At 40.7% G+C, this 27,980-nt stretch overlaps 1 protein-coding gene across 1 annotated transcript in view; it reads left to right on the top strand.

The window, feature by feature from the left end:
• The window catches only part of LOC134543248 (sphingomyelin phosphodiesterase-like), a 49,807-nt gene that overhangs the window by 3,973 nt on the left and 17,854 nt on the right, over nt 1–27,980 (top strand). The window contains exons 3-4 of the mRNA XM_063388153.1: nt 19,882–19,977; nt 20,923–21,125. Of these exons, the coding sequence (XP_063244223.1) occupies nt 19,882–19,977; nt 20,923–21,125 (299 nt within the window). The remainder of the gene's footprint in view (nt 1–19,881; nt 19,978–20,922; nt 21,126–27,980) is intronic.

The raw sequence follows: 27,980 nt of genomic DNA, 5'->3' as shown, positions 1-27,980 counted from the left end.
TTTTAAATGTTTAACTATTATAATTTTTTACAAAATAGAAAAAAAACATATTGAATATTTTATAAATAAAGCTTAGTTTGGACTTATGAAATAGTAACCATAATTATACCTTGTATTTTCAGGTTAAATAACATTCTAAAAAGAGTGTAGGTAAGAAATAACCATGCAATTATAATATAGCGCGTAACTGTAAAATGAGGGGGGGGGGGGGGGGGGGGGGGAACCGTCTCCGATCCTGGGTCCCTCGTAATCGAATGTGGGGGCCATATGGACCTAGCTAGCTATACCTTCTGTGTGCGGACGTTTTCTTCGTGACTGAATTACAAAAGAAAATTAATTGTCACACTTAAGTCTCATTGGACAGTAGGCTTTTAGAACTTCAGCGTTTACACACGGAAAAATAAGTGATGATTTTTTCTTGAGAGAAAAAACTTTACATATTATATGTAGGCTATATTTAAATACTTTGTTTTCAAGACAATTGTTTGATGATTTCTTTGAAACAAGTCGCAAACACATAAACGTTTTTAATGTTATTAACTACATCGAACACACATGTCAAGTTTGTATGAAAGCAACACGTATGCAAACCGGCATTAATATAAACTACTTGTCTTGGAAACATAATTCCTTCCGCTTTTGTGTGTGAGGCAAGTTGGGTTGTATCGGGGAGAAAATACTTTTTTGTGGCCCGCTAAAGGATTACAATAATTCTTAAAAAATAATTTCTCTGGAAAATTATGTAGCTGAGTTGCTGTACTTTTCTTAATCTGTCTTACGCTTTTCTTTTTTCTTTTTAATCCTGGAAGGGAGGGGTTCGTACCCCACGGACCTCCCCCCCCCCCTCCTCGGGGGGTTAGTCCCTGTGCGATCACCCACGAAGGAATCCCACGTGACAGCTCGTACGGCGTGAACGAATTTTGCTTGCTACCTAACTCTTGAAACGGCGCTATCTGGCTGAACGTGCGCTAACTCTGTAAATAGTATGCGGAAGAAGTGCTAACAGCTTTCTAAAAAAAAAAAACACCGGTGACGTTTGGTAACACAAGTATACTATCCGATGTGGAAAAAAAAAATTCCGCCGTGGACAGACCTCTGCGACCTGAAAATTTGGCCGTACCAACCTCGCAAAACAGATCTTATGGATTCTCTAAATGTGAAACTGATAAAAAAAATAAAAAAAACTACCGCGAATCAGCGGAATTTTACAGGTAAAAATGTCGAATCTAGTCCATTTTAAATCTGTTTAAAGCACTTTTAATAGTTTTTCTGTCAAGTTCCGCTCATTTGCAATAGTTTTATTTGTTTCATATTTGAAGTGTACCGCCTGAAGTGAATTAATATATAATAACAAATCAGAACGATGATTACTTGTTCATTGTAACTTTAAAGTAATTTCTTGATTTTTATTATTAGGACAGATTTTGATGTCTTATAATATCGTCGATAAAAAACAAATGAATCCATTTCTGGCGATTAGGGTTTTTGATAACTGCATTTCCATTAACAAGACAGTTGTTCATAGTTGTATGCCATTTCCTTGTTCAATTCATTATAAAAAAAAACAAATAAAAAAAAACTGTACAACCTTGTTCAAAAAATAATGTAAGGGGATTTTTTTTCAATATAGTCTACATAAACAATATTACTGCACAATAATAAACAATAATAAATAATAATAAACAATTAATACTGAAGCTGCTGAAGGTAGTAAAAAACAACCAAGAATGTAGTACATAAAAAAAATCAGAGCACAATTTCGAACGGCTTATCAGTTTGCCTTGCTACGCTTCCAAACCAAAAACCAGGTCTGGCTGGAAGGATGTATGCATCTTTGCAGTCAACTGGCATTAGGCCCTAAATGACTGTTCGGTGAACCTATCTTTTCACAGTCATCTTTCAGTGCTTGAGGTGAAGTGTTATTTGTAATTTCTTAAGGAAAATGCTCTTCTGAATAATAATAAAAAAATGAAAACTTTATTTTTGAGTTCTATTTGACTCAAAAATAAAACACCATTTGGTATTTCAAAGGTCACTTATCTAACATAATTAACCTATCTCAAAAATTTACAGTATTTAGGCAAACGTCTAATAGCAGAGAGTGGTTTATTTTGATTATATAAACTCAAAAATACGCAAAAAAGTTTATTTAAAAAACTTTTCAGTTTTGTGTTGTGCATGTAGGCTATTGATAAAACGGTTCAGTATGGTCTTGTTTATTGCAATGATAAAAACTCCGCTAGAGTAACATGGCCGTCATTTCACATGGTAGACTGAATTATTTCACTTTAGATATTTGCTTGACGCAGTGAGTAAATGTGTTGATAACACAGGCCAACAATAGTTTTGGTGCCAGGGTATTTGTAACCGATATTATGAATTTGGTGCTCTGAATTCAAATATGGCATTAGTTTCTGCCTAGGAGGTTAAATTTCTAAGATATTATGTTTTAGTGAAACGTACGTTTTACGTTTTTTTTAGGTTAAATCTATGAATAAAATCTAAAAATTAAACCAAAAATTCTTATTATTAAATTACACAAATATTATATTATACAAATATTAGTATATACTAATATTATTATACATACAAAGATCGTACCAAGTCATTGATGGAACCAACTAGTCACTCAACACTTCGGAAGCTTCTTTTTCGGAACTTCTTGAATATATCTTGAACAGTCCCTTTTTAAACTCTAGCAATAATCTGCCATTATGTGGGTATCCCATCTTCCTTGATAGCGGTCCTCCATACTTCTAATATCTTGATGAAAACTTTCACCTTGCTCCTCACTGCTGTCTCCTAAATTTTCAGGAAAACGGTCCAGGTGGCTGTGTAAACAGTGCACCTTAATACTCATGTTGCACCCTAGGGATTTGAAATTTTTAAGCATATCGTTTACGAGTGAGTGAGGGACCAGGGTCTTGCAGAGACTAAATCAGGATAAGTCCACTTGCTACGGTTGGTTCGATTGATTCCAGTAATATTTACTAGACAGAAATAACAGACATCGATGTGATTTTTGGGTGCTCTCTAAAACCATCGGTACGCCGAATTTCAAACTTTTTTCATTTCCCGCTAGTCCATCGGCGTAAATGTCCTCTACAAGTTTTACAAACCCGATGCGGTGCCCAGGATTTATCCTGATCACTGAGCTTAACTAACACTAAAGTATCCATGATAAGCTCTCTTTACAAGGTCACTAACAGTCTTCCTGTTATCTTTTATAATGTGTATTCCCCGCATATGTAGCAAAACATACCAGGATGATTTACACAACTTCTTCTACTGGAACTCATTTTATTGACGTGACAACGTCTAATAAATCGAAGAACGCCGGCTGCACGCACGAAAAAGTGTCCCGTTACGCATATTGTTCCGTTACGCTCATTGTACGCTTGCGCCGCATCTATCTCTCTTCCACTCGATTGGAACAACCATAGATTTGACTTTTTCGAGGCACATTAAACTTGAAACACGCCCATTCGTTTCCTACTTTTCCTATCATCGTCCTATCCTTAACAGAATAACACAGATTGGAAGAAGTTAAATAGCAAACATGTATAAAAGTTATAGTTAAAATAATCTCTTCGTTAAAGTAATAAACATATTTGAATTAATGAATGCAAATGAAAGTAAATTTATCAATTAAATTTATTGTAGATTTCACTTCACTCCTTCTTTGTATCCATACAAAATAGTGATAATTCAATAAAAATGATTCAATTTTATTCATAAAAGTATGCAATATTTTCATAAATGTTTTGTTATGACGTTGTCACGTTAAACTATCGTCCGTAAACCGACTTTACAGACAACCAATTTTTTTTTATCAATTTCGATCCATCCTGCACGGCTAAAACTCACAAACTGAGCTCAAATTTAGTTGAAGCCGCTTCAATGAAGCGTTGAAATGAATGGCGGGATGCCCATCCTGGGGTGTCCCTGTGAGGAAGTGGGGATTCCCAGCCTGTGGCACCCCTGTGACGAAGTGGCTCGGGTCAAGCAAGCCGTTTTACTTCTTTTTTTTTATCTCACTTATCTAAAAAAGTAGAGCTGGTCGTAAAAAAAAATATATACTTTATATTTCGATTCTGCGCCCCAAATAGGTATAGTTAAAAACCAGTTCCAAAATCCTAGGCACCAATTTTTTTTTAAATTTTTATTGTTGGCCCGTGTAATGCACGGTCCGGTGCTGGGTGTGTGTCACTTCACTGACGTCACCAACGTGCGACCAATGAAGTAGCCTCGGCCTTCAAGGTCAGCGACTCCCGGCCGGTGAGATCGAGTTCATGTATTTCTTCTCTTCCTGCAACACCCCCCCCCCCCCTCCTTTCCCATCATCCGCCGTTCCCACAACGGAAAGTTTTCAGCGAGAGATCCGCTCAAAGACAAACGTAGGACTTCTCGCAGCAGTGGTGGTTATGCAAATAAAGGCAATGAAAAAAAGCGACGTGACCTTCAAGATTGTAATGGTCGTTGAACCATTTATAATACCGGACTCTTTAGCAAGGCCCGGTACCGAACCACCGACCCTTGACCCCCCCCCCCCCCCCATGAGCGAGCGTGACGTCACAACGATCACGAATCCCGTTGCGCCTAGTCAGGGGTGTATTTGTGATAAGTGCGACACTCGCTGGCGCTTCTAGCGCGGTATCGCCTCTAAGCGCAAGCCTGCGCTGTGGACTGGCGCGCAATCTTCTCGTCGGCGGGGCAACTATGAGGTTTGAGCGGTGACTATAACCTTTGAATATATATACTGTATAGAAGTCGCCAGCCCAGGTTAAAATTTCTAATACGGTTTTGAGGTAGTTGGTTAATTCACCGCCGCAATCGCCACCATCTCTAGGGCATCGACTTGTGGTGGTCCCTAGCGGACAAGTGTCCAACTCTTCAAACACCCCTTCCCCCTCCCGTTGAAAGACGTTGAGCTGCAGTGAATGATGGATGAGGGGTGCTGGGAATGACAGCGGGCGACAGTGCTGCGCTCTAACGAGTAAATAACAACTAAGACGATACAGGGCGTTACGGCAGCGCACTGCAGCAGTGAAGTTCCCAAGCTGCTCATCATACGCTTCTGAAAAACGTAGAGTAAATCCTATCCACTCGCGACTTCTATACAGTATATATATTAAAAGCTATAACATTGAATGGCGAAGTAATTAAGATAAAGGTGTGATGCAAGTTGCCTTGAGTGTTTTCAAGAATATGCACCGGGTGTTTCAAACCTACAATTATTCTTAAATCACGCGTTTTAGCCATTTTCACACTCCTAATAATACAGTTTAAAAACGAAATAAGGAAGCATAAATACTCATCCACCCCTAGCGTATTCTTAAACGCCTCAGATATGTTGATCAGTTGTTAAATGGCGTGGTTGTATATGAGGATTTTTACACGGTCCGTGTGCCAGGTAGGCGGGGCCCATTGAAGATTGACCTGTTATTTGTGGGCGAGGGTGGACAGTGGTCGGTCAGCATGGGTCTCTACCTTTCACTCTTTAAATGGAATGATTCGATAGTCGTCGTAGCTGCTCCGGCAGCAAATTCTAGCTGCGTGTGCAGAAACTGTGTGCGATTCGCTTCAAGAAATGTAGTTGAAAACATAATTTTCGTATATTTATCGCCCTCGGCATTATTTGAAATAATTCTACGTTAAATGTCGTGTCCGAGTTCCGTATTGTTTATTTGCAACATGAGAACATATGAATTTACTAGTTATACATCACGTTCGAGTACTGAAAGACTCGCTCACGTTTTTTTAAAAATAATTTAACGTATAATGATTTGTTTTAAATAAATAATTTATTTTTCAAAGCGGTTCTTTAATGATAATGATGGTAGGCCAGGTGACTCATTGCGGGAGCGTTTGACTTTTTGTTGTGCTTCAAACCGCATTGTTTGCCACGCATGCCAACTGTATCTCTGTCCGGCGAAAGAAGCGTGTGCAGCGCTTGATTGGGCCAATGAGAATAGACGTTACGGAACATCCGCGATACATCTGGAAAGAAACTCCGTGCCACGTTAAAAACAATTTCTTCCAACCGGAATAGCATGCATGAAGAAGTATAGTTTTTAACATGGCACTGAGTTTCTTTTCAGACGTATCGTGGATGTTCCGTAATCGCGGATGTTCCGTAATAATGTCCATTCTCATTGGCCCATTCAAGCGCTGCGAAATATATATATATAATTACGGTGAATAGAGCAGAAAATTATATGGATTATTTTCGTCCGAAAGTATTTCCGCAAACAAGCGATCCTTTGCTTTGCATTGCTTTGATGTTCGGACTACAATGCTTTCGGCACTACCCTCTACTACGACTAGCAGCAATGTGACCGAATCAACTTAACCCATATCAGTCAATGCACATATGACTGCATTTTAGCCTGACGTCCAATAAATCAGTGATATATCTGGGTCCGTAGCGATGCATCATCATCAGTGGCGTAGCCAGGGGGGGGTTTTAGGGGTTCGAACCCCCCCCTTAGCACCAAATCTTTAATTAATTTCTTATTCATCACTCAAACAAATTTCATATTAAAATTAATAAATTACAATACTTACAATATTTAAATTAAAGTACCCAAAACTGCTAAAATAGCACTATTTTACACCTTAAAATCCAAATTTTCCCGGGGGAGGACCCCCGGACCCCCCGCTTTAATACGGGGGGGGGGGGGGGGCATGCTTCTTAACACCCCCCATACACAAATCCTGGCTACGCCACTGATCATCATCATCATCATCATCATCATCAAACACATCCCAGAACACCACGAAGAAAACCTCAAGTCCATGGAAAACATGTATATAGTTCTCGGGTACGTGAGGATGTCCGTGCAACTCGAGTCAAAGAGGAAGATAACGTTTATCACAAGCGGCAGCCAATGAGCAGCATATATCTAAGAAAGTGGAGCCCAGCCTGGTGGCGAAATATATCGCTAAATGGCACGGTGAGTCAAGGTGATGACGTCACCATAGAGTAACGTAAGTGCACAACACCCAAAAAGATCAACGATAAGGAGTGGGGCGTTGGATGGCACGCACCCACGTGTTTATCCGTTTTATAGTTTTGTCGCGCTCCATCCTGGAGCTGTCGCCAGCTGCAACTTGTCGAATGTTGTTCCGTCCACTTCCGGGCGTGGAGGCCCCGCGCCGTCTCGCAACAATGGGCAAGCCAGCTCGATGAATGGGAAGCCTAAGATTCACTCGTCCTTCTGGACATACCCGAATACTCACGTTGGCAAGCCTTCTTTTCACATACGAGAGAGCCAAACCCGAAGTTCCCCCGAAGTTCATGCTAGCTTTTTTTTCCCCCCGTACCACAACAGGTGTATTTATTTGGGGGAAACCGTTTACGTGATTTCACAGTATCTTTAATGTAGCTATCCTAACCAAAATCAAACGTCCACAATGTTTTAAAGTATTTACTATGTAGCTAACCTAACCTAATTGACCATTAGTTATCATGAGTTGTATATTTATTTACAATGAACAAAAAAAAAAAAAAAAAACGAAGATGCACGATCTGGCGTTTGGCTCTCTCGTCTGTTGAAAGAAGGCTTGCCAACGTGAGTATTCGGGTATGTTTAGAAGAACGAGTGAATCGTAGGCTTCCCTCGATGAAAGCTAGTCTCGTCAGACGACAACCTGACCTCGGAGCAGGCGGCCAGGGCGCCAACTCCTCCGCAAACAGTCTGCGCAACCGCGACTAGAGGCCGGCGCGACCTTCATCTGACAACTTGCGCAAGTTTCTTTTTCCGCAGATCACGAATACGTCACCGGGGCGTAGCCAGGCGGGAGGATATCTCCGGGATTCTGTGCAACCATGGCCCCCACAAGGGTGGGGCTGGGTGGACCCCTGGGCCCAGCCCCGTTTTTTTTTTTTTTTTTTTTTTTTTTAAATGTTTAACTATCAGGGCCGGTGCAAGGTAAATTGGCGCCCTAGGCGAAAAACCTTATTGCCCCCCCCCCCCCTCCTGGCCGGACACCCCAAAAAAATTTTTTTCTTGCCTCAAAATACATCACGTAAGCCTAAGATTTTGTCAACAATCAAATGTAAGCAGGCTTGTGTTTTTTTTTATTTTTTACTTATTACAAATCATAAACAGGTCACCGTGGACTTTAAATAATTACTTATATCAATATAAACATTCCAAACTGTTACAAAAATCCATTTTCATCTAGTTTCAATAATCGTTAAACATGTTGTATCAGCTGTTATGTGTCGTGCTGCGTCGCCCCCAGCTACTTGGCGCCCTGGGCGGTTGCCTAGTTCGCCTATATGGACGCGCCGGCCCTGTTAACTATTACAATTTTTTTACAAAATGGAAAAAAAGGATCATTTTTATTATTTCATAAATAAAGCTTAGTTCGGACTAATAAAATAGAAACCATAATTATACCCCGTATTTTCAGGTTAAATAACAATTCTATACAGAGCGTAGGTAAGAAATAACCATCCAATTATAATGAAGCACGTGACTGTAAAATGAAGGGATGGAAGGGGGGGGGGGGCGTCTCCGATCCTGGGTCCAGGGCTCGTAGTCCATGGCCATGTGTTCAATAATTGATATTATAATCGCACAATATTTCATGCCTGTAATTACCTCCCCCCCCTCCCCCAGATTAAAATATATATCTGACACCACTGGTTGAGAGAACACAAATTTTAATGATTTAAATTAAAAAATATATATATCATTTAGTAATTTTATTCGAAAATGCCTGCCATTGTGGTTGAATGCAAAAGTAAAGGTATTTTTTCTTATTCTGGAGTTTTTTTTTGTGGAACTTCTGGAATCCTTCAGAACTTTTCCCTTCTAATTCTAGGTTTAAGTTGAGTCATTACTTATGCAGCTCGCATTTTTGGTCATTTGTACGAAATATAGCAAATGCTGGCTGCTGAGGAAAATTAGAATTTTATGAATTTTTTAAAAGAAATATATTTGAAAGAAAAACAACCTATGAAGATTTTTGAGTCATATTTCGTTTAAGAAGGAAAAACTTTTTGGAGATAGTGGAACATGAACTTGATTGACCACGTAAGTACGCCAGAGATACCGCAACATTTGCGCAATGTTTAAAGAAAACCCTGCGGAATTCATTGTTTCACACAATACAATGCTTTGAATAAAATTCAGTTTTTTTGTATTTACTTAGGTCCCTTGATTTAGATTTTTCCAACACGCGATAAATGCAGTTATGTTTATACTAAAGTAATTGAGTGTTCCTATAATTTAAAAAAAAAAAATTAAAAGGAAATTTCATCAATTGTTTCGATTGGCTTAAGTTATTTTGTTTACCATTGACTGTACACTGAAAATGAAACAATTTATTACGTGAAGGAATTCTTTATTTTTTTTAAACTATTTGATAGAAACAAAAAAAACCTAAACACAGGTAGCTTAAAATAATCACTTCTGAACGAATTTTTTTTTTTAAAAAATGTAATGCGTCAGCTGAAATAGTAATAGAACTTGAAAAGTGTGTGATGAGAGTTGAAATTCACGTACAATTCATCTTTGAAATTCATTGAATTGAAGTTGTTGAATTCTATTAATAATTTGATTATGTGAAAAAAAAAAAATATTGTTCAATGTGACCAGCGTACATATTTTTTATTAGTCTATATTTCTATATAATTATTGTACAGCGGAACTATAAGTTTGTTTGCAGGAAATTAACTAAAATATTTCTAGATTAGTTACACAAATTATATTTCACTGTTATGAAATGACATAATTCATGCTGAACGAACAACATAAGAACACATACATTTGTTCGTTACCGAGGTTAGATGTTACTGCACGTAATGCAGTGTTAAACTCGTGGCATAACATCATGTCAGTGTTAAGAAGACTGCAAGTATCCGCTCTACCACTCTGGTTCTGGGGTAGAGCGCCTGCCTTGTGACTTGTAGGACCCGGGTTCGCGCCCCGGCTCCTCCAAGGCGGATTGCCCAGAGAGAATGGCGGCATTTTCTCTGGTAGGAATACAATCCCTTGTAACAAGTCAGGCTACCAAAGAAACGGTGGGTGGAACAGAAAAAAACCTTCCAGGTGGCTTCCAAATGGGGAGCCCGTTTCTTTTCCTGGGCTCCCCATGCGGTGGCCATTCCGGGGGTTTCTCCGGGGGAACGGAGTTTTGAAAAAAAAAATATATATATATATATATATTTTTTAGTTTTGTAGCGTTTTAGTTTTAAGTAACTGTAGCTTTATCATTCCAACATTTTATAAATAAAACTCAAACAAACATTTAAAACATAATTTTTTTTTTACTTTTGTACATAAAATATTTGAATTAAGAGAGTATCAGTCAGCGAGTGTATGTATACCGATGTTGTGTGTTCAAACATCTATCGGTATATATTTTCTTGAATTATTATTGGCATTTCAATTTTAGTCACATATTATTGACCAATACTAACTAAGTGTACCTTTTTGGGGGGTCTAGGTAGGAAAGACTTCAATGCGTCTCAGACCGAACCCTATATAGTTAGGAAAATGTTAAAGCAAGATAATACATACCTTTTCTTCTGTTCTATTACCTATATGTTTCGCTGTTATTTTTATGACTTTAAGATGATATGACAATTGCCAGCCGGGATTTCTCATCTTCAGATTACCTTGTATTGATGCTACAGGCGTGAGTGTACGATCATTGCATAACAGTACAAATACTTAGTTTCAGGTTAGAGTACTCCATGTAGGCTAAAATTGAAATTCTTGCCACTGTAATTTTTGTAAAATAAAAATTCTTTGTTAAATAATTCCGGCAACCCTACTCTCTTCCCCCCCCCCCCCCCCATTTTTTATTTACTACGCTCTTGATAATTATTGTTTCAAAAACAGGTTCCTCTTTTGAGTTAGCTTCACAGCACTAATACCAGTGCCTTGTTAATAGAAGTGTAAACATTTATATACTCATAAAACAAAACAAACAAAAAACACATGCGATTTAAGAAATACAGTATCTATGTGAATCTTAACAAAATTAGTGTAGTTCATTAGATAAATTTCAAGCGATAAACAACATTATAATAATAGGTAAATTAATTTAAGATGTAGTTTCATACATACGTCATTATTTATTAAACTGTATGTAATGACAAACCGCAGTTCTGTTAGGAATCATCTGCGCGTTTTTTTGTTTTTTTTTTTCATCGTTGAGCTAATCTGATTGCCGTGGTGCACCGTAAATTTTCTATGTAAATGGAACAGAAATATTCATGAAAACTTACATATTTGTTATGTTGTACATTTACATGAAAATAACTGTATGACTACAAAATAGTGTTAACCATTTATGCTTTGTGTTGCCCCAGTACCTCCACGAATTTAAAGTTGCAAACAGTTGTTTGAATAGCTGCGCTGCGGTAAAACAAAAGAAAGCCAAATTGTTGAATATCTTTTCCATAGTTAAAAAAAAAAATAACTATGCCTAATGAACACATCAATCAAAGTTAATATTTGTAAGAAATACTCAGTTATACCGCGATAAACCATATTTCAGATATGCAAAAATAACCAAAGCCATGTGATGTACACAAAGTTATAATATCTTTATTTTAGTATTGCAAAAAATTGCTAGTCAACTGATTACCAATATTATCTTTTGTAAAAGTACTGATAATTCAATTCTGTGAGTTGTCCGAAGTATTATTCGTCTTTATTTACTGTTCTATTTGCTACTGTCTCGTCGTTGTTAGCTGTAATAGGTACTATCAATTCAGCAGTGCTGTCTGTTTTATATGTTTTTATGTTCTCTGTTATTGAGGTTTCTTATTACATACATTGTAATCAGCACTATATGTATATAAATATATATATAAACATATCAAGTATAGTATGTACGGAGTATTTAAAATCATTATAGTTTACAACAAAAAATATAAGAAAAGTGAATTATTTGTACAAAATATTTGTATAAAATATATATAAACATACACAACCATTAAATGAACTTTTGATACTGTAACAGTTAAAATACAATACATGTTTCGTGTTTTATATATTACACACATAAATTTTACACATCCAAAATATTTAAAACAGTGTATTCCAACTTTTGTTATAGTCAAAATGACATATAATTAAATAGCGATTAGCGGAAATATTAAAAAAAAAAATCTGTGGTTGTGTACTCAAAGAAGTTCATGTTTAATAATCCCGATGATTTAATTAAGTTTCTGAGGGTTTCATCGTATGAAATAAAACAATTATGCTCATCTTAACCCTATGGTAAGCTATTACCAAGAATTCTGTACTCAGAAATAGTACAAATTCCAATAAAATATAGTTGTATTTAAATATAGGGAATATTTCTAAATAAGTAAGCAAATATATCAAAACTAGTGTCATCTAAATTAGTCTTCACAAACTGATCGATTTAATGTCATTACTATCATCACCTGAAATTCCGGCGATGTCAGTATGAAAACGTATATTTTAATTTGACATCTCCAACACTATAATAGATTTAGTACTTAATTTAAGATTTTAAAAACGCTTAATTGCAAACAACTGTTTGAATAGCTTTTCAGTTTTAAACACGTTTTATATATATAAAAGTAACTTTTCTGTGGCTTTAAAACCAAATAAATAAACTGGTTATACAATAACTTCATGCTTGTGAGCACACACATATTTTAACTAAACATAATCGTTAAAAATAACTTTACCATCGACAGTGCAAGCTCTTACATATTTTTTTTAATAGTCTATATTTCTATATAATTATGGTACAGCGGGACGGTAAGTTTGTTTGCAGGAAATTAACTAAAATATTTCCAGACTAGTTACAAAAATTATATTTCACTGTTATGACATTACATAATTCGTGCTGAACGAACAACATAAGAACACATAAATTTGTTCGTTACCGAGGTTATATATTACTGCACGTACTGCACGTGTTAGCAACACACGAAACTACAGCAAACTCGTGGAATAACATCATGTCAGTGTTAAGAACACTGCAAGTATCCGCTCTACCACTCTGGTTCTGGGGTAGAGCGCCTGCCTTGTGACTTGTAGGACCCGGGTTCGCGCCCCGGCTCCTCCAAGGCGGATTGCCCAGAGAGAATGGCGGCATTTTCTCTGGTAGGAATACAATCCCTTGTAACAAGTCAGGCTACCAAAGAAACGGTGGGTGGAACAGAAAAAAACCTTCCAGGTGGCTTACAAATGGGGAGCCCAGGAAAAGAAACGGTGGCCATTCCGGGGGTTTCTCCGGGGGAACGGAGTTTTGAAAAAAAAATATATATTTTTTTTTAATTTTGTAACGTTTTAGTTTTTAGTAACTGTAGCATTATCAATGCAACATGCTATAAATACATTTCAAATAACATTAAAAAAAATTGTTTTTGAACATAAAATATTTGAATTAAAGGTGAGTGTATGTATACCGATGTTGTGTGTTCAACCATTTGTTATTATTATTTTAAATATTGAATCAAGCTTAAATTTTTACGTTCTTCACTCTCAGTTATTGAGAACTTTATAGTGCAAAACGAAACCGAGCGTTTTTGAATGACACAAAGAACGGAGGCGGTGCGCGGAAAACCTGTTTTCCTCCCCTACTACTTCTCGAACCTCTTTGTTGATGGTCTACCTCGTTGCTTACCTCCGTGCTTATAACCGTCAAGACGTTTGGCGACAACAGTTGCAGGCGACGGAATGCCACTCATACCTCCTTTGATGAAACGTCTGAATGTGAATATGCGTGTGGATAGATTTGAAAAAAAGGATATCAAGGTTGTTTTTAGGTGTTTGTGGAGTTCGGTCATGGGCCTAGGCAGCAATGTCCAGCAAATAATTTCATCTACGTTATACAAAGGCACGGAAACGGAGACGGATCTCACGGGACATAATTTCTTTAGTAGCATGCAAACGGGGACAGACCCGTACGGATTATCTCGGCAATGCTGAGCTCTTTCGTTTATGTTGCTCCTTGCGACCAATAGAAGCCGAGCACTTGGCTGTGGTGGTAGCCATGTTTGTTTATGTTCTAAATACGTTAAAAAATCGTTTCAAGTACAAGAATATCTAGTGTTCTATTACTACTTTTCCGTTTATTTTTATCATCATTATACATATGTAAACACTGCCTGTACTATGATCTCGAAGCATATTAAAAAAAAAATAATATTTTAAACCTTGCCATTTGTTACGTTTCCGTGCATTGTGGAAGCATCAGGCACGATAGTAAAATGTTTCGTGAGATTCGTCTCCGTTTCCGTGCCATTGTAGAACGGGCCTAACTAGCGTGACGTAAGTGTCGTGATGCGATTGAAAGGTTAGAAAATGCGCTGAAATTGCCGTGTCTACCTAAACTCGACGTGGTGTGTAATTGTAAAGCTCCGAGGCCGCACGCGACAGCCCAGTGCTCTCTGGCCATTGTGAGCGCTGCGCAGTGTTGCCAGCCACAGCCCACACAAATTGGGTATACTCACGTCTACTGTCTACATTCGGTTATTTTCGGATACAAGAAGTTGTCAGTTCGGGTGTCATTCAGGTACATACACACAAAAAAAAGTATGAAAAAAATATTGCTGTCTTATAGACAAATAGCATAATCGCTGTTATGTTAAATATCATAATTTCGTAACAACAAAACATTTTAGAGTTTAAATGCAATATTGGCTATACTGCTAAAGCCTGTGCGTAGGATTTTAAAATGCGTATTTGGGTCGGTTGGGGAGGAAATGGGATTGATAATGTAAACGTTGAATACTACTGTTCTAGCCACACATGAAAAAAATTATATTTTCAGGTTAAAGGTTGGTGTAAAATTATTGTAAATATTACCTGTAATATAAATATGGTGACGTAAATTTGTGTTGATCTAAATTTGAGTAGTCGAGACTGTTTAAAATCTCTGATCCTGTCGTCACCCTACTGTTTACTTGATACCTTCGAATATATATACTGTATAGAAGTCGCCAGCCCAGGTTAAGATTTCTAATACGGTTTTGAGGTAGTTGGTTAATTCACCGCCGCAATCGCCACCATCTCTAGGGCATCGACTTGTGGTGGTCCCTAGCGGACAAGTGTCGAACTCTTCAAACACCCCTTCCCCCTCCCGTTGAAAGTTCTCGAGCTGCAGTGAATGATTGATGAGGGGTGCGGGGTATGACAGCAGGCGACAGCGCTGCGCTCTAACGTGTAAATAACAACTAAGACGATACAGGGCGTTACGGCAGCGCACTGCAGTGGTGAAGTTCCCAAGCTGCTCATCATACGCTTCTGAAAAACGTAGAGTAAATCCTATCCACTCGCGACTTCTATACAGTATATATATTCAAAGTTGATACTAGCAGCTGAGATCCTTAAGAATACAGCGTATTCTCAAAAAGGTAGGGAAGTTTACTGTCAGTATGTTATGGTTAGGGCAAAGACTGTTTTCCATTCTTATTGGGTTTCCATTCCAAGTGAATATTGTTCAATAAATATTGGGTACATTTGCGTAACCGAGCGGATCTTTTCGTGTAACCGAATTCGGGTACGTCTGGCAACACTGGCGCTGCGCGTGCGCGGTGCGCAGTCCGCGGCCAAGCGACGCGCGCAGTTGTGCCAAGGTGAGGCGGTGCGTTTAGCTGTCGGACTGGTCCCACAGCTGCCCTGCTATCACATTAGCTCGAGCGGGCGGCACTTATGTACAGTGTGGTCGCGGGTTACGAGAGGCCAGTGTCGCCAACACTATCTAGTGCGCCAATGTTGTAATTGTAGAGACCAGAAAAATTCGCGGATTCATTTCGTGATAGGCTGAAATTCAAACATGTGTATAATTCTGCTGATTATTCTATTGGCTCGCAGTTTAACTGGAGCTCTCTGGGCCAATGAGAGACTATCGACCAAAGAAGCGTCGAATCACAAGCTACCCAGTGGAGACGCCTCACAATTTAGTACCCAATGAACACGCGTGTTTACTTGAGATGTGCAGAGGATAATGAAGGCTATCCTAGATGTCATTGAATCCGGTCCCTATGTATTTGTCCACGAGAGCATACATTAATAATGTTCGCAGGCTTTCACGGCCATTGTCTGAAGTAGCTTGGCTTCTGGGTTGTAGCCGTGTCCTTGGCGAATAATTCACCGACGTTTCGGTCGAATAAGCACCTTCCCCTCAGGCGAGAGAATATAAAGGAAGGATAAATTGTAAGAACCTCAGTAGGTAACAGCTCCCTGATGATGGCGACTGCAATTTCGACCGAAACGTCGGTGGATTATTCGCAAAGGACACGGCTACAACCCAGAAGCCAAGCTACTTGAGAGCATACATTGTTGCTACGGTATTTCGTTGAAATTAGATACACACAAAATGTACACATACATTAATGCTAAAATCACACGTTGAAAGTAAGCAAGTTAGCACACGTATACAACGTCCGAAACTTTGTGGAAATCGTGCTAGCCCACGTTGATCAGTGCAAACACTTCATTCAGCTAATATTTTGGGTGTCTTGCCAACTTAGCGCAGACATCAGCTGGACAACAAGTGGCTTCACGCTGTATCGTCTGTGTCCACGTGGTGACATGGGCATGGCCACCCCTGGCTCGGAGCGACTCCGGTCGCACACAACCACCAACAAAGGCGGCTCGGGAACCACACACAACTTAGAAACCAAACAACTTAGAACAGTCATAACTTAGAAACCTCGAAAAAAAATCCACGTAACTTAGAATTGTCATAAGTTAGAACGATCATAATTTAGAAACACACAACGTCGTGACGTAGAAAGTCATAACTTAGAACTATCACAAATTAGAAACACACAACTTAGAACAGGCATAACTTAGAAGATTCTATATTGTGTGTTTCTAAGTTGTGACAGCACCCGGGGCAAGCCGACCAGTCACCAAGGTCTTAGGGCTCCGCGCTTAGCAGGGCCTCGCGCCGGCGTTTTCATTTTTGTTTCCTTTTTTGTCTATTTTTATGTAAAAAAAAATATGTAAAATTTATGTAAAAAAAGAATAATTAAATCGCTATTAGTTTATAATTTAGAGTTCTGGCCAATACCTTTCGATTTAAATTGAGCTTTCATGATTTCACATAAGAAAAACTTTTAGAATTTATATTCCCTTATATAATGATCGTTCGAATGTGTACAATTGACCCAAATGTAATTAATCAGCAAACGAATATTGAGCATTCTTAAGATAAACTTCGAAGCTGATTTTCTAATTGAAGTTTCAGGCTAGCATAAGAATGTTTACTTTAAAAGATCCTATTATTTTTATATTTCAGATTTTTATAGGGAGCCCCCAGGTTACCCCGGAAGGCCACTCTCAAAAATGTTAGGACCCGCAAAGTCTAGGGCCGTCACTGGCCATCAACATGGCCGGCTGGCAAGCAGAGAGGTAGGGACCGGAAAAATTCGCGGGTTCAATGACCGCTAGGATGAACTCCACAGCTCTATGTATACTCGGGAAAATGTCACCCACTCATTGGCTGCTGTCGTGTGAGACGTCCCAACGTAGTAGCCTGTGATTCGTTAAAGATTTGGTTACGTGTTTCTTATTGGCCCAGAGTCCTGAAGATGAGTTGTGAGCCAATGGCAGAAGCAGCATTTGTGTATAAACTATTTCAATTTTAGTATATCGCGAATTGAATTCGCGAATTTTTCCTGTCTCTACAGAGGTGTGTAACAACTTTCCGACCAATGCGAGACACCCCCCCCCCCCCCCCCCCCCCCATAGCGTAGAGTGGCCCAATCAGACGCAAAGCCGCCCTTTCAGTCACGGGGTGGCCAACTCTGCATGATTACATGTTAACCAAGTGATGTTTTTTTTTTACACCTCCTGGTCTGCCCCATGTTGGTTAGACGCTCAAAACACTGGCTGAAGTGTAGTGCTTGCATTGTGGAAACAGTTTTAAATGCCATGGAAGTGACTTTTCGTAACGACGGCAATTCTAATACATACTTAATAATTATATATACTTAATAATTGGAGACCTGAAAAATTCGCGGGTTTATTACATGCTATGCTAAAATTCAAATAATTATACCTTAGTGCTGCTTCTGCCATTGTTCCTGTTAATCTGGAGGACTGAGGGCCAATTAGAGACCCTCACTCATAGAAGTGTCGAATCACAGGCCACCCAGTCGTGACGACTCACAAGTCAGCAGCCAATGAACAGTTGGCATTTGCCCCCGAGTGTGTAGAGGATATTGGAGTCTATCCTAAAGGTCATTGAACCCGCGAATTTTTCCGGTATCTATTAAGAATCATATTGAGACGTGGTGAAGCACCAGCTCCGCAATCATTAGTGGCGTGACGATATGTCGAGCATATCATCTCCTGACAATTCATAACTCCGTGCTTGAAGTCCTTCACCGAGTACGGACACGTCACAGCATCCGCCGTGTCACACGCTTCTACGAGACTTGTTGTGCGGCCTGTTGCGTGGTGTGTCGTAGGCTACTATAGCTGGCAGTACGAGCCAGTGTTGTGAGGGAAGCCTTCATTTCACAGACGAGAGAGCCACACCCGAAGTTCATGCTAGCTTTTTTTTTTCCGTTCTATCTCATTGTATAAACCTGTGTGGCATTAAATTTTTCGGTCGATTAGGATAGGTTAGCTCCATTACAAATACTTTAAAACATTGTGGGTGGTTGGTTATATTAGGTAAGTATTGCTACATTAAAAATACTGTAAAATCATTTTATGGTTGTTTAGCAAATAACTTTTTAATATGTTGCTATCCAGGGCTAGGAAACCGTTTACATGATTTCACAGTATCTTTAATCTAGCTATCCTAACAAAATCAACCGTCCACAATGTTTTAAAGTATTTATAATGTAGCTTTCCTAACCTTTTACAATGAACAAAAAAAAAAAAATCCCCGAAGATGCACGATCGGGCGTTTGGCTCTCTCGTCTGTGAAAAGAAGGCTTCCCGTGTTGTGATGGCATTACGTGGGCAATTATGTCAAGGTGACATTACACACATTGTCGGACGTGCACGCTAGCGCTGGAATAACAAAAAAAGGCGATGCGATAGCGAAGAATATGCTGAACACGCGACTGTTAAAACGCGACGAATAATAATAATAAAAAAATCGTTTCTACTAGGGACGATGCCAGAAATACAAATGTTTCAGGGAAGACAAAATGGTCGCCGTTATGAGTTTTAGTGATGTCAGGTTCCATTAATGGGATTCAAGTCGTTAAAAATCTAATGTTAGAGTAGCTTGGCTTTGGATTGTAGCCGCGTAGAAGGCAAATATATCACCGACGTTTCGGTCGACGTTGCAGTCGCCATCATCAGGGTAGTCCTGAGATTCTTGGAAGTTCTCTTGCCTATTAATACTCTCGCTTGAGAGGGGAGTATTCCAACGTCGACCTAAACGTCGGTGATATCTGCGGCTACAATCCAGAAGCCAAGCAACTCCAGAAAATAGCCGTGGAAGCCTGCGATCTTTATAAAAAAAGGGGGGGGGGGGGGGGTTGTCTGTAAAGTCGGTTTACGGACGATAATTTTTCGTGATAACATCATAAGAAAACATTGATGAAAAATCGCATACTTTTTAATTTTCAAATATTATGTACAGTTTTTGCAAATTTAATTTAAATAATTTGTTTAAATATGATCACGAACAATTAGTTAAAAAGCCCGCCTTACCCTGGTTTGATATCATGGAAGATTTTCTCGCACGGTGGTTGGCCGGTTCTTGAACGCTCGGCTCAGGCGGAACGTGACAATGAGTCATGCTTTTTCGTGCGTGCAGCCGGCGTTCATCGATTTATAAGACGTTGTCACGTCAAAAGCGTAATGTTTTTTTTCCCAAGCAAAATGTGAACCTTAAGCCTCTGTGAGAAACAACGCGTGGAGCGCCGGCAACGCGGAGTGTGTGTTTTGTACCCCGCAGAGTCGCCGCACGACAAGATGGCCGCGTCGCCGTGGCCCGGACGACTGGTGGCGCTGGCGGCGGTCCTGGCTGCGGTCTGGGGGCACGCGCTGCCGGGTGAGTGCTGAGTGGCTGTCCCCGCCACTTCCCTGGCACGGACCTCGAACAAGGGTGGTCTGTCGGGCGCCCCGGGCGAAACTTGCGTGATTTCACCCAGTGTCGTGCCTTTTACTGACTCTTTTCAACCACAGTAAGCTTTACAGACAACCCCCCCTTTATAAAAAAAAAAGATTCTAAATCCCGGTATTGGATTTGATTTTCGATGAGGAATTTTATCTTGTTAAGATTCTCTAAGTACAACACATTTTTTTTTCCGGAACATGTCCGGCTTTCCGCACCTCCTCCCTCCCTGTACCTGCACCTCAAAGGTGGAATCAGGGAACAGCTGTTAGACGTGTTAGAATAGGCCTATCAAAGCTTCGACACAAACTTGTTGCCTGTCTCAAGGATCCGTGTTGCTTGAAAGCACGCCCCTCCACCTGACCGGCTGACGCCAGGCGGGTTTTCTCAGGTACACGTGGGCAATCTAGGTTACCCACGTCTTTGAATATATATACTGTATAGAAGTCGCCACCCCAGGTTAAAATTTCTAATACGGTTTTGAGGTAGTTGGTTAATTCACCGCCGCAATCGCCACCATCTCTTGGGCATCGACTTGTGGTGGTCCCTAGTGGACAAGTGTCGAACTCTTCAGACACCCCTTCCCCCTCCCGTTGAACGACGTTGAGCTGCAGTGAATGATGGATGAGGGGTGCGGGGGAATGACAGCGAGCGACAGTGCTGCGCTCTAACGTGTAAATAACAACCTAAGACGATACAGGGCGTTACGGCAGCGCCCTGCAGCGGCGAAGTTCCCAAGCTGCTCATCATACGCTTCTGAAAAACGTAGAGTAAATCCTATCCACTCGCGACTTCTATACAGTATATATAGTGAAATGTATAGCACAGATGGCAGCGCCGTGGTTGACGGAATGACAAGATGGCGCCCGCTCGGCCCGGCAGGCTCGGAGGGTCCCGCCGAGGACCACGGCTCGCTGCAGCTGGGCGTGAGCTGCTCCTTCTGCGCCGCCGTGCTGGGCAAAGTGTTCCACGAGTACCTGCTGACCCGCGACCCGCTCTCCGTCAGCGCCCGCCTCGTGCCGTTGTGCGCGCAGCTGCAGCTGGCCTCCGAGGACGTCTGCCAGGGGGTCGTCGACGAGTACCTGGTGAGTCCTCCCTGCCGCCTCCCTCCCTTCAGGTCTGAGCGCGGAGAGAACAGGCCCGGACCCCCTCCCTTCCGGAATTCAAAATTAGGAAAAAATTGGTTGTCCGTAAAGTCGGTTTACGGACGATAGTTCAACGTGACAACGTCATAACAAAACATTGATGCATAGGGTACTGGCACCTTATATGAGACTGTTGCCTAGTATGAGACCCTTTGGTATCTCACCAAGGAAGTGCTGCATTCTCTCGGCAGTCAGTGGAACTCTATGCAGAAGCCATTTCAGGCACCAGTAGCCCAGTAGTTCGGCTGGTGCCGCTTGGTTAAACAGTTGCAACGCTGTGACGGTCTGTGAGTTTTGTTTACGAAAAAAGTTATTTCCACGCCATCTTACATATTCAATACATCAGAAAAGGTAAGTGTACATGTATTTATTGGTTTCTATAAATAATATATAACCATTTATAGTTGCGATCACGTTATGCCGTCACCCGACCTCTGTGAAAGGTCCGGGGGGTACCTGACGGGCGCTACGGGCGTCGCGATGCTGTTGCTGTCCGGAGGGGCGCCAGGCTAGCGGGCTGCTAGGCCGTTGATGTTGGGTCGTGGGTACTCTGCCCCCGCGTGCCCCGCCAGGTACACGGCTTGAATGTAACCTGAATGGTTCTACCTTGACTGTGAAGGCCGCTCGGCCGTGTGGAGGACGGGAGATTACGGAAAATGATCGTATACGAGTTGGTGAGAATACATTTAATTTAGGAGTTTCACCGGGGGTCCATGTGGGTACATGGTACGCTCTACAAGTCCGCTCCGCGGTTCATTACCCGCTACAAACTTTCTCACCAACACTTGGCGACGTATAGCGGTTACACAGTTAACAAGGAAAAAAAAAAAACACAACACTACGTGACAATGGTTACCGCGGCAGTCTCGCGGGACGTGGGTCGATGCTCGCTGGAGACGGCCAGCGCCGAAAGTTAACGGGTGCAGGGGGGGGGGGGGGGCTCGATGAGCGGACTCCTAAGTTCGGCGAAACACTTACGTGAGTGATACGATACGCAGCGCGGTATCACGATGAAGACGGTCGGGATAGGCCCGGTTCCGCGAAATACGCGCCGAGTCGACGTGGGCAGCGATGAATTAATAAAAGTATTAAAATTTGAAGGTGTGGTGCAGAATAAAAATAATCAATGAAACAAACTTGAATGCTGCCCACGGACACACGTCTGTTCCCGGTGCGGAGTGGTTGGAGACTGCCGAACATGGCCGCCTCGCAAGGAAGAGAAACTTTCTCTTCTTTGTGAGTCGGCGTCAAAAAACTTATATTAATTGAATGTACTCTATTACCAGTTAAAACATGTTCCAGGTGTCCAATTAAAATGTAGCACCTGGTAATTGGGTGCTTAAGGCTTAACAATGGTTTTAATGTATTTAATTATTCAAATTGTGACATCAAGTTGGCGACTGTAAATTTACTAACATATTGTCCCACTGCGAATTGTTTTAGAGGGATTTCTCCTAGTCTGACTTGATCATAGTCACGGGCATTTTAATTAAGGCCAGTGGCCGCAGTGACTGTTAATGAGGTTTGTTGTCTGCTCCGTGCGTGGTGTACTCGCCCGGAATGGCTACGACGCACTTATTACATGTCGGGTAATTAGTAATTTCGTACTAATGGCTTTTAGCTTAATTGAATTATGGGTTCGAGCCTCCGGGGTTCCGTACCTTTAAGTTTCATTACGTCTATTGGGGTCACGCCCGAGGCGCTCGCCTGACTCAATCCGGCTGGGCAAGGGGCGCGCTCCGAAAACGGGATACGGTACTGGCGGTGCGGAGCACGGGCTTAACGGCCATGGTCGGTACGACGTCAGTTATTACAGTAAATATATCTTTTTTAGTTAACCAACAAACTCAGGTTTTTTGTCGCCATGTCCAAGTTCCCAAAATGAGACCGTTTAGAGTTACCTAATATGAGACACGTCTCATATAAGGCAACTGGTATCTCATATTAGGAAACCTTTTGGTAGTTATGTTAGATCAACGTAATTGTTAATGGAAGTTTTTAAAATAATGGGATGAGGACGATGATAGGAAAAGTAGGAAACGAATGGGGAGTGTTTCAAGTTTAATGTGCCTCGAAAAAGTCAAATCGATGGTTGTTCCAATCGAGTGGAAGAGAAATAGATGCGGCGCAAGCGTACAATGAGCGTAATGGGACGCAGCGTAACGGGACAATGTGCGTAACGGGACACTTTTTCGTGCGTGCAGCCGGCGTTCATCGATTTATTAGACGTTGTCACGTCAAAAAAACTCGAAAACAGAATGAGAAAATAACAGCAATTTAGCTACATAAGGCCACACACATCATTTCGGAACTATTATTGTAATCCTTAGTGGGCAACGTTAGTGTATTTCCTCCACTTCTTACACAGAAACTGCAGGAATTGTGTTTCCAAGTACAACCTATATATTCCACGCCAGTTTGCACATGTGTAATTATGTCTTTCGTACAAACGTGATGTGTGTGTTTCATATCTTTACTAACATTGAGATATATGTATTTGTGACTTGTCCTAACGAAATCAAACACTTGACTTAATAACAACAATAATAACAAAATATAAAAATTTCCAGTTTTCTTTTCTCGAGCAAAATTATTACTTAAAAATTCCATGTGTAAAAGAGTGTTAATTCTTCTATTCTATTCCCCGAGATTTAAGTGTGACAAACAACTTCCATTTTAAAATTACAAAAAATTCATTATAAAATATACTATTTGTTGAAAATGATGTATAATGGCTATGCTGAACCCCCTCCTTCACATAATCCTGGCCACGACCCTGGTGAGAATGTGATGAAAACAAGCCTACACCGCCACGCAGTCTCCAGCACGACAGAACACTTTGAAAGCGGTGACAAAATTTATTTCATGGCGCTCAAGCCCGTAAACATATGGCGCGCGGTATGACACCTTTCTTTCGAAGATTCTTGCAACGGGCAACATTGATGTACAAGCATTATTTTGGATATACGCCATTGCTAGTTTTCCCCCGTGTGTGGTGGAGTTAGGAATTGTGAGGGGACGGCATGTTGTAACGTTTGCGGTGATGTAATGAGCTTTGGTGATGGGGGTCTGTCGAACTGAAGTCGGTGAGAGCTGTAACTCCGAAAGTGATACACCGATTTGCGAGATTTAAACTTTTAAGTTGCTCGTGAGTGAGAGCTGAGAGGTGTTAGTTGAGTGGAATAACTATTAAAGTTACTAACTTAGATTTTTGAGCCATTAATCTCAAAATGCCTAAACGAAAACGGGCTACGTTGTAGAAAAGAAAGAAGACAAGTGAAATCGCCCGAGCAGAAGCAGTTAAAAATGCAGTTACGTGTCGTAGGCAAGTATCGAATGAGGCAAAAAGCTGCCGTGAGAAATGAGCCAGTGGGGAAGAACGAGTCCCAGAACGAGGCGCGAAATTTTCTCTGGAGCGAGACTTGGCCGTCTGCCTCGCGAGAAGCGACGAAGAATGCAGAACATTGTTTGGTAATGGACGTGGAAATGCTCTCAAATGTTTATATGGAGTCAGTTGAGCCGGTGGTTGTGAACGATGGGCCGTTCAGGGCGATGGAAGTTCATGAAACAAACCCCTGGCGGCTGTAGTCCAAAATACAGCCTACACAGATTTTTTTTTTAAATAGTTTAGGCTTCACCCGCTAGATAGAGGTGTTCATAATATATTTCTAACATAGCTATATTGATTGTGAGAAGTAATGTATAAGCTATTATCAGGCAAACAAATAAGTGAGAATTTATTTTCTTTATTTTGGTAGACATATATCATGTGGTGTGGCGTACATAAATTTTGCATCTCTTACGAATTTATAAAGAACATGTTTTTTTTTCTTCTTTAATCAAGAAACAGCCTTAAGTGATTCTCACATTGTTTAAATTTATGTTTCTAATAAATTAATCGTCAAGTAGTTAAATTAACATGATAAAACTAACACTTTGGATTTGAACCTCCCGTCCTAGTTTTTGTGCTAGTACTTAACGGGCCCACCCGACAGACAGCGCCACATGTCGCGCAAAACACGGTTCCAGTTCCCCGCTGCGTGAGTCGCACTTGGGTCGTTACCACAACGCCGAAATAACATCACGCCGAATGTCAAAATTGACCACAACGCCGACAGCTAGAAAACTGCTGTGTACCACAACGCCGAAATAACAACTGAATGAATTTGTCTGTGTTTCTTAAATGTACCTTAACGCCGAAATACCACAATCAAACCTAACCTTACCTAACCAAACCTAACCTAGCGTAATATAACCTAACCTAACTTAACCTAGCCTATCCTAGCCTAACCTAGTCTAACCTAACCTAGTCTAACCTAACCCAGTGGCGTAGCCAGGGGGGGGGGCGGGTTAGGGGTTCCACCCCCCCCTTTACCACCAAATCTTTAATTAATTTCTTATTCATCACTCAAACAAATTTCATATTAAAATTAATAAAATTTTTACCATTACAATATTTAAATTTAAGAACCGAAAACTGCTAAAATAGTACTATTTTACACCTAAAAATCCAAATTATCCCGGGGGGTCCGCTTTAATACGGGGGGGGGGGGGGGACATGCTTCTTAACACCCCCCATACACAAATCCTGGCTACGCCACTGACCTAACCTAACCTTTGTGGCAGTCCTGCAATGACATTTTTCGGCGTTAGTGTATTTCGGCGTTGTGGTACACAGCAGTTTTCTAGCTGTCGGCGTTGTGGTCAATTTGGCATTTCGGCGTTGTGGTGCGTCCCCGTCGCGCGCACTTCTGTAGCTCTCTCTGTTCTGCGCCCGGGTCGGGCACGGAGCGGTAGCGCGTGACCGGGGCTCGTGAGGCGCGGCGCAGATGTGCGGTGGCCACGTGACGTAACACCGCCCCGCGCGCGACTTAGCACCTGCTCTCTGTACTGCCACAGACGATTCCTTGCCAACAATAGGGTCTGCAATACTGCAATACTTCGTGCAACGCATGGATATATTTATATTTGCATAATTTGGGCATGATTTTATATTTTAGCTGATGTTTCATTCACGCATATATTTTTTTTTAAACCCACGGAGAAGATTATCGAATATTCTATAATGGGCCTTATTTTGGTTTATTATTTATTTATTTAAATGTGTAACATGCTCACCAATAGTCATAAGACTTTAATTGTGGGCACAACACGTAAATGCAAAAGTACGGACTCCCACCACCGCCGGAACCATAGCAGGCAGAACGTCATTGGCAATGATTAACAACGAATACGTTAATACAGTATATAAAGACAAACACAAACAACACAAAATGACGTAATAGGACACAAAGTAACCCAAAATTTGCTTTTTCATCATTGCTAAACGTAGCAGACTTGAGCGGACGGGCGTGAAGCGGCCGAGCTATCAGCACACAGCCACTTGTCGGTCGAGACTCGCGTGGGACAGGTTATGCCCGAGGCGAATGTGCGCAGTTGTTGACAGGAACGACTGTCAGAAGTCAGCAGTTCAGATCAGACAGAACGAACGCTCTGTAGGCGTGGCTTTGTTTGCGAAGGCACCTCGAGGCTGTGGTCGCTTCCGAGGAGAACATGAACTGGCAATTTCCTGTGGTGGATCTAGAAGCTCGTGTTCAGAAAACGCTCATCTTTCCTCTAGGTGCGGTTCCAGGAAGGGTCTTCTGTGAAGGGAAGGGGGGGGGGGGGGGGGAAGAGAGAGTTTATCGTATTTTTAAATGTTCTAATATTCAGGGACCGGAAAGTTACTTTTAAAAAGTAACTCAGTTACAGTTACAAATACTCCATTGGAAATGTAACCATGTTACAACTACAAGTTACACTACTGAAAATAAACCAGTTACAGTTACAGTTCTGAGAAAAGTAACTGTAAGTTACTTTAACAGTTACTTTGTGAAAAACTAAAAATGTGATACGTAATATTGTTATAATTAAAAGCTAATAAAACATATTGTGTTTAGTAAAGACATATGTTTATTTAAACTGAAAATTTTTTAATAGGTCTTAAATTACATTGAGTAATTAGTTTACACTACAAAATTGTTTGCAGAACCACATAAACACTTCACAATAAGGTTATTTTTATCACTCGACCGAACTTCGAAAAAAATTAGAATATGAAGGCCACGGCAACGAAAATTCTGGACTGCTTTCTTGGCTTCTCGCTTCATTAGATTCTGTCATTGCTTTCGCGCATGTGCACAGGTAGTTTAATTAATTAAACAGCACAGCAGTAAACCCGCATGTCGCAAATATTAAATAAATGACAATCAAAATACGAGCGCAGGCTAGCCAGCAGCAGTTTTACAAGTACAAGCAATACCATCGCAAATAATATGCTTGTCGGGATTTTCGTTCTGGGTTTGAAAAAATTAACAAATCGTTGTTCGTTCAATAAGAAATACATTTAAAAAATGTAACGCAAGAAGTAACGATAATTATCGTTACTTTAAGGCAGAAAAATGTAATTCAGTTACAGTTACAGTTACTGAAAACTTAATATTATGCGTTACCACGATCGTTACCATAAAAAGTAACTGCTACAAGTAACGTTGTTACTAGTAGCGCGTTACTTCCAGTCCCTGCTAATATTCACTCTATTCATTTATACTCCCAGCGGAAGCTGGGAATTTTCATGACCTGCTTCTGGATTGATTTGTTTTTATTTAGTGGGTTAGTACGAACTTTAACATAAATATACGCACTAATATACAACAAAATTAAATTAAATTGTTTGTGTCGGGTTGGGGGGGGGGGGGGGGGGGGGAAGAGAGAGAGAGAAACTATCTACACACGGAACTGAGACTTTAACCATGA

Source organism: Bacillus rossius, assembly GCF_032445375.1.
Source record: "Bacillus rossius redtenbacheri isolate Brsri chromosome 9 unlocalized genomic scaffold, Brsri_v3 Brsri_v3_scf9_2, whole genome shotgun sequence".
NCBI classification, from domain to species: domain Eukaryota; kingdom Metazoa; phylum Arthropoda; class Insecta; order Phasmatodea; family Bacillidae; genus Bacillus; species Bacillus rossius.
The sequence above is the reverse complement of the archived record's forward strand: the minus strand, read 5'-3'. Positions and strand labels throughout refer to the sequence as shown.